The 17049-nt window shown below is 49.2% G+C and overlaps 1 protein-coding gene across 18 annotated transcripts in view; it reads right to left on the reverse strand.

The window, feature by feature from the left end:
• Positions 1-14761: 14761 nt before the first annotated feature.
• Positions 14762-17049, reverse strand: part of eya1 (EYA transcriptional coactivator and phosphatase 1) — a 48035-nt gene continuing 45747 nt past the window's right edge. For all 18 annotated transcript variants that reach the window (XM_057013255.1, XM_057013247.1, XM_057013246.1 and 15 more), the window contains one exon: positions 14762-16709. In XM_057013255.1, the coding sequence (XP_056869235.1) occupies positions 16629-16709 (81 nt within the window). In that variant the 3' untranslated portion in view covers positions 14762-16628. The remainder of the gene's footprint in view (positions 16710-17049) is intronic.

The following is a 17049-nucleotide window of genomic DNA, read 5'->3' on the forward strand; positions in this document are numbered from 1 at the left end:
ATTAGTGAGTTTGGACCAGGACCGCTTGCGTCCGGCTGACTGATCCCACCCCGGTGAGGCTTCTCCAAAAGAGCCGCCTCTCACTCCTCCCAGGAGCCCCCGCTTTCCTCCACAAACCTTGAGAGCGCCCCCTCACCACCACCTCAATTTCAGCATAATCAGACCCAGCCCCCGCCCCCATCGCCCCCCAAAATCATGAAACCCAAGCCGAGCGCGATTTACTGGCGCTTCTCCTCCGGGCCCCCGCAGCTGATTGTTCCAGAAACAACAGATGGAAATTGTGAGTGTAAACATGTAAATAGCGCAGGAGTCGCAGCTAAAAAAGGAGCGCCGATGTTTGTCCCGCCGTTGAAACACGAGCAAGCCGACAGGAAAACAACCACTTTGTGTCAGGCGTGAAGGTTGTCGGGACGCTAACACACAGAAGCATAAACACACATGTAAACACACACATGAATAATCCAACACAAGTGTCACGTCGTGAAGCTGAAGCAGAAAACAACGATTCCATTTCTAACATTAAAAAAGTCCAAATCACATCATTCCGTAGCACAAGCAACGCCCCCCCCCCCTCCCAGCCAACGGCGCTACATGCAAACGTGTCGGTGTGTGTCCTGGGAAAATTACCCTCATTTCCATAGATCTTAATTGTGGTCAAGCCATCTATACGTTCACCTGAGGAGCAAAGCGCACAGCTTGGCTGGAATGTAAACATTTTCCCGACACTGATTGGTATCCAGACCGCAGGACCGTTACCTGTCAGGCCCCGGTACCGCTCGCTGACATGATGAGATGTGCGCATGTGAATTTGTGTGCATGTACATGATTACGTATGATTTAAAGCCAGGCCTGCGTGAGACGGGGAAAAAAAAGCTCTGGTTAAAATCAGAGCGGCGGCCTGGTTTGAGACTGACGTTGCCGTCAAATAGCCTTAATTCAGTGGACACGTGTTCCGCTAAAATAGCGTCACGGTCAAAAGGCGGTAGCTTTTATGGCGAAGCTGCCAATTTCAACTGGAAGCGGATGAACGACGGGGGAAAAAAAGGCATAAAACTGTCAGAGTGGAGCAAATGAGGCCAAATTTCTATTCTATATGCAGATGATGGCGTGCTATTAATGAGCAAATGTTGCAGGTGAACTCCCTGATTATATGTGGACGCTGCGGTCGTCAGATGCGGCTTTATGCTAACCAAATTATTCTGCTGAAATGCTGAGCCCTCCGGCATTTAAGTCCGGTGACTGACAGCTGTGCTCGGGCCTGCTGGGGGGGCTCGGCAGCCACTGATATCCGTTGTGTGGTTTCCTGCTGGGAGGTGGGTGACGGCTGTGATTAAATCTGGGCTTTAGCTCCTGCCATCAGCGTTATTGTGTCGGGATTCCCCGAGTCCCCGCTCTCCGGATCCTCTGTCACATTCTGTCGTGCCAGCTTTGGCCCCTGCCAGCTGGCCCCCGCGGCATGACGATTTTCACAACCTTTGCATGGACGACTCTCCCATACGCACTCGTTCCGTAGCGCCTTCTCGCTCTTTTCTCCCCGCTCTTTTCCACCCTTGCCGTCCGCTTTATTTGCTTTATTTGCTTTATTTGCTGTCCGTCATACGCCGCAGATCGAGCAAGCTCAGCCGGCGGCGACACCTGAAGGGGTCGCTCTGGGTTTACGACGTAATTTGCGTGGGCGAGCGCCGTGGGTGTTAGCGATTACCGTCGAACGTCTGAGACGTGCTGATGTGTTCTTGCTGGGCACAGACTGAAAAGGTCAGACGTGCTCAAACAGAGACACTCCCCATTGATGTCTGACTGACGTGTTTGCTTAAGAGCGCCGAGGCCGGGGGAGAGCGCCCTCATTGGCTCCGGCCCGGACCACTTTGCCTCACACTCATAATTGGGGGGGGGGCTCCGGGACAGGTTTGAATCATCTCTGGGCCGCAAAATGTCATAATTACGCCACTTGTCCTCCAAACGCCAAACACATTTCCCCCAGGCGAGCTGACCTTTTCTCCGGGGGCAGTTTATTCAACCATTTCACATACTTAGAAAGGAGTAACTGCAAAACCATATAATTGTTTAAGTCTTATAATTGCTATGGCAACAGTCTGATGTTCGATTACCTGATAATTGTGTCTGCAGACAAGATTCAACAAACATGGAGCCTTTGAATGCAAACATGTATGTTATATTCAACACACATTTGGGTTTTCGCTGTTTTCAGGCGGTTTGCTCACACACAACTAGCCGGTGGACCGTTAAGTGAGAACAGTGTATCGTCAGCGTAACGCAACTCCTGCTGTGAAAGTGTCAACTTATGAAGTGTTGTCATCTGATCAAATGTGACCCGGGCCTGCCCCCCCTTCCCACACACACACACACACACTTACACAGTCAAGTCTCGTCTATTGTTTACCCGTACGCAATTTGTTCAAGCTTGTATCTACAAGGAAAAATGGATCTGACTTCACGTCTGGTTCGGGTTCGCTCCGACAGCGTTCTCCTTTCAACTTGTGGGATAACTGACAGCGTTCTGATCCCAAAACACTAATTTCCCAGACTCTGCCTGCACAAATGTTCTTTACCGTCAATGGTACCAAAAGTCACAGACGCCAAAACACACAAGAGGCGTTTGCTGCGTTCACAACGAGGGCCTTTCCGGATTCCTTTGATGTCTCAGAAATGAAAAAAAAGACGTTAGCATTGGCACTTGTTCTTATTCCATCAGCTGGTGCATTGATGTTGTCTCCGTCTGCCTTTTTTTTATTGTTTACCTTTGGTATCTATCTGTTTACACTGGGTGTGGGTGAGTCCTCTGGGTGCTTAAGATGATTTAGCCAATGACCTCATCCCGTATACGTGCTTGTCAACCCAGGCTACGGGGAATTGGTTCATACAGAACATTTAGGAAACAAAGAAAAGGCTGACTGTTAATTTAAGTTACGGCAGGACCACATGCTAATACACACTCGTCGCAGAGTGCGTTGCGTGGAAATAAGTCGCTTTTGCTTCCATTTGATGCTAATTTTGTCCTTTATTACAGCAAAGGGTTAATGCTAGAAGACGGAAACCTTCTCCATGAAATCGCGACGCCTGAAGGACTCAGAGACACAATCGGCTGAAAAAGACAGAGTTTCCACTGTTAGCGTGTTTGCGGGCATTCGCACAAGATTCCCAGACAAATTTCCAAATTCTCTTTGCAGACTGCCGAGGCAGCGCTCAAGATCACGCCACTTCAGGGTTTATTGCTTGTCCAACGACCGATTTTTTTTTCACAGCAATCTGATTAATTGTGCGTCCTCTAATTTTTATTCCGTTAGCATCCGATTTGCTTAACAATTAGCTGCCGAATGAAGGCGGTTTCCGGGACTCAGCAGAGTCCAAAGGTGAAAGCCACATTAAAGGTGAGGTTGTTATTCCTCCTCCAGTCCTGCTAGACTCATCAGTTCTCCTCGATGGCCTCCAGGATGTCTGCCATCCCCTCCGCCGCCGTGTTTGTTTTAAGAGAAAAAAAGAAAAAAAAATCGTGGGTGCGTCGAGCACAAAAGTAAAAACACATCTTTCACATCTAAATAAATCTGACAAAGAATCGCTTCACGATCCGCCACCAGAAGGTCGTCCGAAAAGTCACGGCGAGCAAAGTGGCCCTAACGTTTAATCCAATTGGCTTCTTTGCTCCGAAAACCGTCTTAGCAGATGGTCGTCTGTAATATGAAAGCTATTCACCCGCTCGCCGTGGCAGCGTGTCTGTTATATCACCGCGTCCTGTTATTCTTTATGGCTTCCATAGGCACTAAAGAGGAGAGAAGTTATTTTCTTTTCATTACTTCCCTCTCTTGAGGGATCGGTAGACTTGGTCCAGTTCTTCCCCTCCAGTCCAGAAATTCTTTTCAATTAAAGGCCGATCCCGCCAGATGGTAGAGCCATTAGGCTCCGCGCTCTGTTGATGTGCCGCCGCTGCAGCCGGTGGACGGCCATTTCATCCACCAGACAGTAAATCTAAAGGCACCTAATGCCTCGCGCTGCAGGCCGCCAGCGGGAATGGCGGCGTTAGCCGCTGAACTCTCGCCGCCTCCTCTCTCTCCGCCCCGCGCGTGTTGCCTCGACCACGGATCAATTAAAAGGGGATCCATTTGTAGCGTGGACGTCCTCTAAGAAACGGCGGCAGAGCGAACTGGAAGCGTGAATAATTTATCCCGAAACTCTATCACGCCGTTTGTATCGGTTTTCATCATAAAGGGGGGAGAGGTGGCGGCGGGGGGGGAGATACATCAGGCTGTGTGACAGGCTCTGCAGGGAGGGTACAGTAGAGGGGCGTCAGAGCAACCACACACATCAATCCAGCCGCCGTCACCGTAGGATGAGAGGGGAGCCAAAAAGAGGCGTTCAGCCTTTTACAGCGACAGATACTCAGACTGGGCGCACGTGCGTTGAACAAATGTTTGAAAAGCAAACTTTACGCACTTTTTCTTTACGCGACAGCCGCAATTTACAGCACGGGCCGTGTGGTTTTATTGAGGGACGTGAAAACACAAGAATCCAGGGTTTTTTTCGGGGATGGGGGGGTGTTTTCTCTCTCGACGTGTGGCCTAATATCATGCAGCTACTGCAAACGTCACAAATGCTTCTGGAAACACAATCATTCCTCCCAATCTGCCTTTTTTAGTCTGTGAAGCAGCAACAAGGATTTTTCGCCGAAGCTGAAATGAGCCAACGGTCCCCCCCCCCCGCCAAAAAAAGAAAAGGATAGAAAATGATTTCACGGTTTGCGTTGACGGCCGCCGATTGTGTAAACACTGACTGCGCTGTTTCTTTAGCTTAAATGCTGATTTGATATGCAACCCCAAACTAATATATTTCGCTTCTCCTTCGATTTACATCACAATCAAATCACTGTCACGCTCGTAATCCTGGAACATGCGCACGTACACCGTGAACGCCGTGTTTATCTTGGGAAAATCGGAATCTGAGTGTGTGTTTTGGTGAAGGACATCATTTGCTGCCCATTTCCTCTCACCTTGGGAGAAACAGAGCTCCTGGTGTGCGTGTGCGTGAAGCGGCCAGTCTAAGCTCAACCGGGCCAGCAATCACAGCTCGTAACTCCCACAATTCCCGGGAAGCTACCGCCGGCGAGCTAACCGTGATCCACGTCTGCGCCCTGAGCCAAACCTCCGGTGTCTCGGCGGAAGGTGCCGTATTCTGCAGAAGTCAGCTCGCGTGAGAACCATCTACCCACTCATGGAGAAAATTCTGCAGGACTGAAAAGAGATCGTCATGGCTTATAGCACTGCCAAAGAGCAGAACCATTACCGAGCAAGATGTCTGTGTAAATTCTCAGTCATCCAGGTCATTGTATCCAAGGTACCTTGGATTACCGAGCACCATCACTGTAGCAGCTGTGATGGAGAGAACTTTAAAACAGTCAACTTTACCAGAACTATGTGACTATCATCTACTAAAATTGTGCTGGATGAAGCAGCGACTAGCTAACAATGCTAGCTGTTGCTTCCAGAATAAGGACCCGGACCAGCACTGCACTTACAAATGGTGTTGGAATACGAAGAGGAAGCTAAAGGTGAGCTATTTTATGAAAAAGTACGTCTGTTGCTGTTCACCTGAGGCTCTGACAGTTTCTGCCACCAGAGAACAATAAATAAGGAGCTAGCATAAGGAGCTATTTAACCCTGTTGGGTTTTGCTCTGCCAGACTGCGCAATGGCATCTACAACAGTCAGCTTTTGTGGATGTGAGTTGTCTGGGGTCATGTTTGTGCGCTCGTAGAAGAGCAGCCACTCCAAACTCCTCCCGCCCGAGCACATTTGGGAGAACAGCTGGGAGCCCCTGTGGAGGGGAGCCATAAAAAGCAGGAGTTTGTGGTTCATCTGATCTTAAAAAGGAAGCAGTCATGTAATCCAGCATCTAGGCGGCGAGCTGCATTTGGATGAGATTAGAGCACAAATGAAACGTACAGACACGTGGAAATGTGTAAACAGTTGGTGGAATGAAGAGAGCTCCTTGTTCGCAAATACAGCCGACCCAATTTTCGACTTCACTGTCGCTAATTCTGTGTTTTCGAGCGGCAACTAAGCAGCAACTGTATGTTTGTAACCCAGCGTTGCTACAGTTTTGATACCCCCCACCCCCCATCTTTTGTCCTGGTGCCTCCAGCACATCCTCTGAGACGATTCTCTTCCTTTTTGGTGGAGGGGTTTGAGGGCAAAGTGTCATTTTACCCCCTTATCCATAAATAGAACGTGCAGAGAATATCCCCAATGGAGGTGAACGCGTATCATGTTAGCGCGACTGAGTAGGTGCTAACCTGCTGCTGGCAACCTCACGCTAAACAATACTTGTTACAGAGAAACACAGAAACAGGATCGCTGTTGTGCAGAACGCAGACGTGTGTTCCGGGAGTAAAACACAAGTCAGTGTAACGCAATCTAATGCTGATTGTTGTCGGAGCTGCTCTGCTTGACAGAATTGTGTTACAAGTCACAGACTTGAAGAACCGGGACTCAGAAACGTACACAACTCGGAAACAAGAGATTCAAAAACGAAGCTAAGCTAAGCTAAGCATTGTCACTCCCATTCTTTCATTGCTAAGATGAGTTAGCATGACACTACATTAACATACTTGAAAGATAAGGATATTGCTTTAAAGAACCGTGTTTCATTACTTAGAATTCAATCTTGTAGTTAAAACGGTCTTGAATGTTGAAAATGTAGTTTTGACCTCGTTGACTAGGTTTTGCTTCTGCCAAGCGCAAATCTGCGACAAATTATCCCCTTCCTCTACATTTCCTTTGCAGGACTAATAATTCCGGGCCTTAGCATTGAGCAGAGCTGCTGTGGTTAGTCTGGTAATATGTACGTGTTACGCACATTAAGACAGCGTCCAATCCCCAAATCTCAATCCCACCATTAGCTAACAAACATGGCAGCGCTCTGAGGGCTGATGCCCTCATACTGAGTAGAGCTGGAAAGATACCGACCCAAAAACAGCTGTAGGTGCGTAGAGCACCTGAGAAACCACAGAAAAAACTCAAACCTCCTCCCTGAACGTCTGGAAGCCACGCCAGCGGACATCATTTCGTGATAGCTAATACTGCTTTTGGCTAGTCCAGCGTGCCCTGCAGCACAGGCCTTTTGTTTATGCTCTATCTGGAAGCATGAGAAAATGTCCGCCTCCAAAGGGATTGTGGGGTGTTGGATTTTGCATATGGACATACAGCCAGCACCTGAGTGAGCACCCGCTAACCCCCGCTAACCCATGCCTGCGCAACAGCTTGGCCTCCGTTCCAGTGGGTAGATCTGACAGCAGACAGTTCAGGGAGGATGCCAAAGACCTCCAATCGTCCCGTTTCGATGAGGAATGAGCCTGACAAATTGCTTTTCTCGATCTGACGTCTGGTCTCGCTGCAGTCGTGTTCCCAGCCACTGCAGGAAATGAAGAAATAGGATCACATCAAAATATGCGAGCCCTATCATCCTCGGCACACCTTCCCAAAGACCACAGACAAGCCAGCGTAGGATTAGGGGGATTAAACCCCGGCCAGATTAAACAGACCTCTGGAGTTTATTAAGAAATGTGTTTTAACAATGAGGAGGGGAAAAAATGCACCGATGATTCCGGCAAAATAAACCCAAGAAGCCCGAGTGGTCAGTTCCTGCGGCAGGTCCGACCGACCGACCAGGAGGAAGCCGCCACAGACCAAACACTGATGGACGCTTCTTTTTTCCGCAGGTACGAAAACCGAACGCGGCTGGTGAAGCGATTAGGAAGCGGCCGCAACTTCACATGTGACGCGGCCCTTTATTAGACTAAACTTGGCCACGGATTTGTTTTGACTACAATCGCGATCCGGCATCATCAGTCATCTCCTGCACCCGGCCACAGGGGTGAGTGGGTGGGTGGGGGGGTTTATGAGGTTTCGACAGGCTAAGGGGAGGCCTGGAAGTCTGTCTGCAAATGCAAAACATGCCCCTTTCTGCCTGTTGCATTGTGGGTAGCCGCACCTTATCAAATTGGTCCTAATGGTTGGGGCTCATTGGTCCCAGTAGAACTACCCAGATGTGATCCCCAAGCATGTCAATCGCCCCCCTTTTCAGGAACCTTTAGGCCTAGAAATGTATTTACCCGGGTACAAAATTTACTAGCAATCATACAATGATCAAATACTCTCGCTTAAGTGTCTTTAAGTACGTTTTTTCACATAGTTGCGTCCCACATGGAGCGAGTTCTTCCACAGACCCGTTTCAACTCACTGGGACGTGCGTTCCTCAGATCAGCGCTCCACAGCCCAGAGCCCCACCCCTCAGGAATTACAGGGAATCGGAGAAGTCCGGCCTCCTGCTCGGTACTTCATTCAGGGAAAAGTTTGGGGTTGAGAGGCTGATTTTGGGGGAGAAGCCCCCTGGTTTCAGGATTCCCGGGTAAATGAGCAAAGCTCCCGTGTTGGAAAAAAAGGGGCTAATGAAATGCAACATTCAGCGTTTCTGGAGTCGTCACCTGTTGGGGGGGGGGGGGTAACGTGGCGGCTGGACGACCATCCCAGCAGGTTAAATGATGCCCGTGCAGGTGCTCCTCGTTCCCTCCTGGGGAGGGGGGTGATTAGAGCTGGCTGAGCTCCACCCCTCCTTCAGCAAGTAAAAACATTATCTCCAGCTCCACAAATCCGCTTTTACTCAATTTCCCCTGTCTTCCAATTGTACGTTTCCATGGTAACCGAAGAGAACGCAGGCGATCGGAGCTCGTAGGTTCGGGGCGAGCCTTAAAAACGTCCCTCTGTGGAGAGAAAAAGCACATTTGGCAAAGGTAAATGTGTGTATGGAGCAGAAAAAAATAGCGCCTCCGATTCATTTGCCAATCATCGACACACACTCACACACACTCTCAACACCGCCACACGTGCACATTAACTCCGTCCGTGTTTCTTCCCACAAAAACATCAACTTCTGTGCACCAGCATGGGAAAAAGATGTGTTACCCTCCTTATTATGGTTCTTAAGGAGCTGCAAATTTTTACAGGATACACTCCTGAATCGTGCCCACACACACACACACACACACGGGTATCGGCTCCACCCCCCCCTCTTTTCCGTTGCTCTCTTCATTGAGATGTGGGGAGCTCATAAAGGGCGAGACAGGATCCAGGTGATGTAATTTGCTCTCCGCGTCCGCGGCGATTTTAGCCGAGGACATGACGGAGACTAATTGCTTTCGTTAATCACGTTTCGCTGGGCCCGTTCCCGAGGTAAACTGATAGAAATCCTCTTACCTGTCAGGGCGCCGACCGTACTGGGCCCCGCAGGAGTCACGTGCTGGTGGAGGGGAGGGGGGGGGATGGGAGGTAAAGGGGTGAAGGTGCAGGGAGAGAGTAGGGCAGAAGGAAGAGGCAGGAAATGAAGCTTTAACTACAAATAAACCAGGTCTTTGTCTAGACAAATCTCTTTTCAGGCCGTAATGCGCTCTGAAACGTGTTAATGTCATGTCGAGTCTTTCAGGATGGTGGGGGGGGGGCAACGCGGAGGAGAAGCCAGGGGAGGAGAAAGGCTCTTTTCCAGCAAAAAATACCAAATCAAATTATTCCCCTGGCCCAGCTGCTGGTGGAGAAAAGGAGAAAGAGGCTTTAGGGCTTTAATACCTTTGTCTGTGACGGGGGCCATTACTGAGGCCCCTTTATGGTGGGACGAAACAGAGACATCAGAGGAGCCCGGAGGACAGCGGAGGAACGACGGCAGAAAATAAAGCCACTTCATCCTGTTCTCCAGTCAAAGTTGCAGGAGGAGCAGGAGCTATAAAAGCATATGATCTGCTAGCTAGTCGCGGTGAATTTGCTGAACCTTAGCATCACCTCAATTCCATAAATGCGCAGGGCAACAACGCGTGTGTGTATAGTTGTAACGAGTCTGTAAATCCCGGAAATAAGAGTTTTTGTGATTGATTGAATTGATTAAATCAACACGTAAAAGTACACAAACAATACAACAATGAATAAAAAAAACTAGCCCACGTGAGGCTAACAAGTAACGCTAATCATCTGTTAACTACAGGGGATCCATAAGAACCTGAGACACACACCTGCCAAAACACACGTCCCCCCCCCCTTTGACGATGGTATTCGGGAGCCTCACGGAGGACAAATCCAAAAGCGATTGCCGTGTGAATGGCCCTCCTCCCGCCTCGCCTCTGCGTCTCCAGTTACGAGGTCACAGACAATTAGACAGGGAGGATCCGACAGGCCCCACTGTTGTCATGGTTGCCGGAGTGGCTCTCTGTCTCTGTACAGTACACACACACACACACACACGGTAGACAAAGCAGGCTCCTTTGCAATCCCATCCCACCAGATACAAGGAGGTAAATAACAACAGCTCGCCGCCATCAGCCCGCTCCTGGAGCATCCAGGAGGCCGCGTCAGGCTGCAACTTTTTTTATTGTTTGTGTGAGGTGCAAATGTAATTCAAGGTCCTGGAATGAATTTATTAGCCAGAAAACTCTAATCTGTTGATCTTCGGGGCATTCGCTGCTTCCTGAACACTCCTTGTCACTGGTGTTCTGAAGAGAAGAGCCTGTGGGGACACGGGGCCGACTCCAGATCTTATCGCTCCGAGGTTTTTGGATTAGGTTACATCCATCTTATTTTTTTATTTTTTTATTTTGAGGTGGTGCAAGAACAGTCAGTGCTGACAATGAGGCCTTTGTGATCTGTGCCAGGGATGAGCTTTTCCCCTCGCTGAAAACTATTATTGAAGCCTGATTATTTCACCACCTCTCTCACAAACAAGCTCTTGATAATAATGAAGCAGCACGACTCTCATGTTCTCCTGCAGCACATCTGCAGTTAGCGAGAATCGAAACAGGAGCATTTATAAAACCCAAGGACGTCTACCTGGAAACGTAGCTCTCTCCTAGCTTATTTGAAAAAAAAACAAAGCTTTTAAATGAGAACTTGATGTTCAAGGATAAATCTAGACCACTAAAACTGTTGATAACTGTGTCCATTTACCCAGAAGGTCACAAGTAAGGAAATTAAGCATCCATGTGAATACAATGTTAACTGTTTATGAGGGTTGCTAGTAACTATATTTTAACTGCTAGCAATGTTGCTTAAATGAGATGTTTGAAGACATCGGGGCTTTCTGACCATCTTGTATTGTTTTGCCAGGTTTTTCGAGTCCTTTCACTCGCTCGTAGCTCTTGTGTGGCATTATTGCGGCTTTTTGTCAGGACAAATTTGCTAATCATTAACATATACCAGTGTGGGCTGTCCAACTGAATAGCGCACAAGCTAGCTAAAACAATTAACTTGGTGAACTCTGTCACTTCTCTGGAATGGGGGGGTTCAGAGGACTGAGCATGAATTATGGATGGAGATGTAAATAACGCTGCCTTCAGTGGCCGTCGACCATATTCCTCGTCGGCTTACCCTCTACGTGGAGGAGGGTACACAGTGTGCCCATTCAGGGTGAAAATAGGAGTGAGATGGCAAGAGGGCACAGCAGGGGGGCTGTGGAGCCCAATTCTGAGGGCAGATGGGTGGAAAGAGGAAGGGAGAGGGGGCTGGAGTTGGTTTCCTGTTCACCAAATTCCCAGCTCCTGTCTGCAGAGCAGGTACACAAAGCCTCCCTTGAAGGTTTTTGGAGAGGGGCGGCAGGATGAAACGTAGCCACTGATGGTTAACAGATCTGTCCCCCTGGACGTCGCCCCCCCATCCGGCACCGCTCGCTAGGGCCCTGTTTGTTTAGACTCTCCCAAGCCCTTCTGTCCAGGCATGGACAGACTGGCACTGCTCCATCCTGCTGACGACCATCGCCCCCCCCACCCCCTCCGAGAAATGTCATCTGCCACGTTACTGGCAGTCAAGGCCTTTTTAATCCCCCGGGAGTCACCCAGGATATGGAACATTTCGTCCCGGCTGTTCCTTACGCCACATTTTATTTGTTGGATCGAGACGTCAGAAATTGACAGATGCGTGTTTTTGCTTTGGTTTTCACAAACTTGAGGTGGTTTGTTCCAAATAACCTCCACTAGTCTCTGACCTGGAATAAGGACTTTGGAGTTTCCCATGATGGACTCTGGATGCAAGTCCCACAGGGCCCCATCTGAGGCCCCCGGCCTTTCTTCTGATTGCAGTAGCATTTTGGCCTTATGTCTTAATGACCATCTCATTTCATGACTAAGAAGGGGAAAATATGCAGCATGTAAGAACAAACCGGTCTCCAAACTCTACAAGACAGGCTTCAACTTTCTTTTATTTCTCCTTTTAGAAATAAAAACGTCACCCGTGACTTACTGAGCGAAAACAAGCCGGGGTGGGACGCGAGGCTGTTTTAATAACTGAATGACATGGGCTTTATTATCCCGGCTCAGAGTCTCTGTGTTCCGTTAAACAAGAGGGACCTTGGCCCAGATCCGAGGCCCGGCTTTGGAGAGCTCGCCCAATTACCACTCGAGGGGGGAGGTCTCCTCCGAGGCACACATGCAGGCAAAATGGCTACACATGCTAACTCGCACCGTACAGGGAGGTCTGAAGGGGCACCGGCAGGTAAAGTACGGCCTGAGGGAGCTGCTGGTTCATAGGTGAGGAGTCAGAACACACACACACACACACACACACACACACACACTGAGAGTTATAGTGCAGCTTTAGCCATATAAATCTCTGCCACTCACTCTCCAGTGAAGTGGTGTGGTGGGCCCAGTAAATACTAGCGTGTGCACGTTTGACCGCAGATGCAGGTGGAGCTGCGCTGTGGTCGGGCAGACCTGGAGCACGGTCGCAGCTCCGGCCCCTGCACGGCAACGCAACTCAGAGGCTTCAACTTCGAGCCGAAGTTTGCCGTGGAGTCCCAGCGTCCGCGTTTGCCATTTTTCTGATTGATGCTACGCTCGGATCGCTCATTTTCTCGCCGCTGGAATCGAGGTTTGTCCTCACAGGAGGAGCGACGCTTTGCCAGCCGCCCACACGCACTCCTGGCTGCCATCCCTGGCATCCGCGACTTCCTGATTACCAGCTGTCCCTGCTCCCCTCTGTCCGTCAGAACCCGGTAACTGAGAAATAAACAAACAGTAAACAAGGGGCCCAGTTTAGCACCGGCTACGTCAGCACGGCTGCAGCTTTTGTCACCTTTTGCTGCGCGCTAACTGGCTAATTTAGCCTTTTTCTTTCTTAAAGACAACTCAAACGACTGAAGTGCAGATTGAAACGGAGGGAGTTTGATTCTCAGCCTGCAGCTCTGCCAAACATGGAGGCTAAGTGTCTGATTCTGCCCCCCCCCCCTTCTGTCTCTCTCTTATTTCTCAATCTGCAGACATGGGAGACAAATTCCCCCCACTTTAGACACGCCAGCCACCGAGAGGAGAACACGGGCCTATTAATAGGCTTCCTGCTCATAAAAGAGATGTGGCAGATCAGGTTTTTTTTGGGGGGGGGGGGGGTTTGATATGTATGTAATACTATATTAGTTCAATTGTGATGCACCGTCGGAGGCCCCCCATCTATGGAAATCCGCATGAAATCACTGTCTGGGCGAGGTCGTAAATCACCGACGGCGTTGTTTATTATCACAGAGCGGTTTTATGGCGGGCGGCCACTTTGCTGGGACGTCCTGGGGAGGTATGCCCAGCAGAGGACCTGCTGGGTAATGACCCCTTTACTTCTGCGAGGATGAGGGGGGGTTGATGGGAGTTCAGTGAAGATCGTGCCTCTTACACGTACCAGGCTATATATGTAATTCAATCAAGCACCGTGCACGTACGACTCAGAAATGATGTGAGGATCTCAGTTTTCTTCCACTTTAACGTCCATATATTGGATTTAAATATCGGTTTAATTGATTTAAGGGCTTTGGGGGCATCAGATGAGACGCTAAGGTCAGACTCTGGGACATTCGTGATGTTTCTACCCACAGCGAGCACATTTCCTGAGCCCCCCCCCAACATCAGGGTTAATAAACATCATCAGAACATATTAAAGGTGCACGACAGGAGCCACACAGACACAGCCTGGCTCCTGCTTTCATTCCCTTCTGTTTGGAAGGAGAAGCCAAGAGCGGCTGGCCCGACACGCCACAACGCCCACCGCTTCTCTCCCCAAACGTCTGGTCTGGTCGCGTCTGGGTCTGTCTGCCAGCTCCTCCAGCATCGGGGAAAAATATCAAAGAAAGCAGACTCATATTCAGACTTTCAGCTGTTCGGGAAGGCGCGTTGGGGTCACCGTGTACACCGGTGGTGGGAGGCCCGGCGTGCTCCGACAGATACACGTACTTCACCACCGCTCCGTCTGAAAACACGATCGATCTGGAATATTTCAATCCCAGCATGCTCAGTTCTCCGGCGTGGTTTAGGAGACCAGATGCTTCAGGCTGGAGGGTTTTTGCTGCCACCGCCGCATAAAATCAGGCTCCTAAATACTCCTCATGTGTTGTGTTAAGCTAACTGAACAATGTGAATTGGAGGAGTTGGATATATGTTAATTAGGCAAGCTGCTACAAACATTTGAGGGCTAAACTGAGGCAATTAGTGGTCTGAACTTTGGTTTCCCCCGACTCAGCAAAATATGGAAGGGCTGTGTATGTTGGAGTATCTCTTTAAAATCTAATGGAGGATTAACTAAATCTCTAGAGGGGCTAAAAAAAGTAAAGAAAGCCATGACCAGATGTCTGCAGCTAGCTTGAGCACATCAGGATTTCAAAATGATTATTTTGTAACCAATTAAAAGACTTTTGTTGAGAACAAAATAAGATCACTGATTAATAATCACAGGTCGACATGCAACAGTTCACAAATCAGTTTTATTAATTTAAACACAATCAAATAATAATGTCCAAAAAAAACACCTTCTGTACACATATTTTGCAGACACGACAATCTTTTGCATTTCACAACGAGGCCCGTTTTAATGTAAAGTATTTCCAGTTTGCATTTATGAGCGCAACATAATATAAAAAAAGCGTGCTGTATGAATCTATAAAATATTTCTTCTATATTTACTGTACCTACCATTACCTTGATCTAGCAGCAATGTGAAGACACCCCCCCCCACCCCCCAGTCTGCAGGGGAGGGGGGACGAGGTTGCGGGTGGGTCGGAGGCGGCGCCGGGAGGGTTCGGAATTTAAATACAGAGGCCGACAGCGATCATGTGCAAAGGAGAGGAAAAGTAGAAACACAAGAAAATCGGTCTCTGCGTAAGAAATTCACAGTCGATAGCACATGTCCTGGAGATCCGCAAACCCTTTGAAGTTAGTGGCTTTTCTGTAACTGATCATCGTTGATTCGAAGCGTCACCAAAAGGGCTCCGCGTGTTCCGGCTATTCCGAAGAGGGAGACGGCGTATCTTCATAGTCGAAATAAAAACACTACATCAATACAAAATTACGCTTGCTGTACAAGTTGTTATTACACATGTATAAAAGAGAATGAAACCTTTTCAAACCAGCGACTTCCGAGCCAAATCTGTTGTCAACGAGTTGCGTTCAGGAGCCGTCGCGTCCGAAAACCCTGAACGCAACGTCGCGTTCGCTTCAAACTGTCGGAGAAATGATGCGACCGGTGAGCGACCTGTCTGAAAAAGCACGTAAAACCCTTTGAAACGACCCCGTCGGGCTTTTCCTTTAAGGAGAAACATCACAGAGTCGGAGGCGAGGCGGTTGACACTTGAGATCCATGCTTTTGGTCTTGACGATACGATTCATCACAACGTTCTAGTATCTACATATTTGTTTACCGAGCAAAACTTCAACACGTCAACACTTTTTCCGGGCGTCGCGCCGCTGACGTGCGACGGGAGGACTTCAAAAACAAATTTTATGTGAGGGGGGAAACACATTGCCACCTTTCAAGAGCATGTACCTAAATGAATATAGGAAGGAATAGTCCAGTGATTACAAACTTACACACAAAAGAGTCCCGCTATACATGATTGTCTGAGCACTGTCCAGAAAGTTTTTAGGATTTGACTTAAATTATTGGAAATCCCCTTTTCCTTTTCTCTCCCCCCCCCTCGTCCTTCAAAGTCTGGGATTTAAGGGTAAAGGCACAAGTCTTTTGGGGTTGAGGTACCTTCTCGGTGGTGCAGCGCCGCACAAAGTCTCCCTTTATAAATAAAAAGAGCGCTTAACAGAGGGTCAGTCGCTTGTGTCCCTCTGCCCCTGGAGGCTCAAAAGTGGGCAGACAGATAAGGAACCAGGAGAGGAGCGGAGGGATGGGCCGAACGGACAGAGAAATGTCGGCGCCAGTAGTCGTCGGGCTGGAGCTTTAGCGTTAGCGGAGTCCTGCAGCGGGCGGCGGCCGTCGGTAGCTCTGCTCTCCTCACAGGTGTGAACCCAGACAGAGTCCCGGCACAAACGGGCGGCCGTAAAACACTCTGACAGCTTCAGAAAGTGGCCAATTCACAGTAACCAGGGCAGGCAGCTGCGGCGCCATAAATCCACCTCGCTCTCTTTCACTTCCAGAGAGAGCGAGTGGAAAAAAAGAGAAAGTTTGAGAGTTAAGACGAAGTGTGGCGGCGTGTCGCCACATTAAGCGCTCTCTGCCTTTGTCTTCCCCCGTTCTTTGCTTTTCCTCTGGGCTGCAGGGTCTGTGGCAAGCGTAGGACGGGGGCCGGGGAGGAGGACAGTGGTTACGGAGCGGCAGAAGGGTGCTACAAGTACTCCAGGTCTAGAGCGTGGTGGAGGGCCATAAGGTCAGAATGGCTGGAGATCCTCCAGAAGGGCATGTTGTGCTGTCGGAGGAGTGAAACAATACTTTAATAGACTGGATGTCGCATTGAGATAACCTGTCATGCATTTTAGCTTTACTTCCAAAAAAAGCTCAGCAGAAACAATCTCCTGCAGGAACCTCCTGCTTGCAAATGTGTGTGTGTGTGTGTGAGTTTAGGACAGTGCAAATGAGCTGTTGTTCCCAAGTGGAGGACGGGGGAGAAACCCGAGCTGAAGAGAATGAAAGGAGCTTGTCAGGTAGAGTCCTGAGCTCCTGTGTGGAGCCCATTACCCTGCCTTTATCAAAGGCACGGCCTCTCCCAGGCATATGTTCCGCTTAGGGGAACCTGCACTGACCCTTAA

This window comes from Takifugu flavidus, chromosome 17 (genome assembly GCF_003711565.1).
Source record: "Takifugu flavidus isolate HTHZ2018 chromosome 17, ASM371156v2, whole genome shotgun sequence".
Lineage (NCBI taxonomy): Eukaryota > Metazoa > Chordata > Actinopteri > Tetraodontiformes > Tetraodontidae > Takifugu > Takifugu flavidus.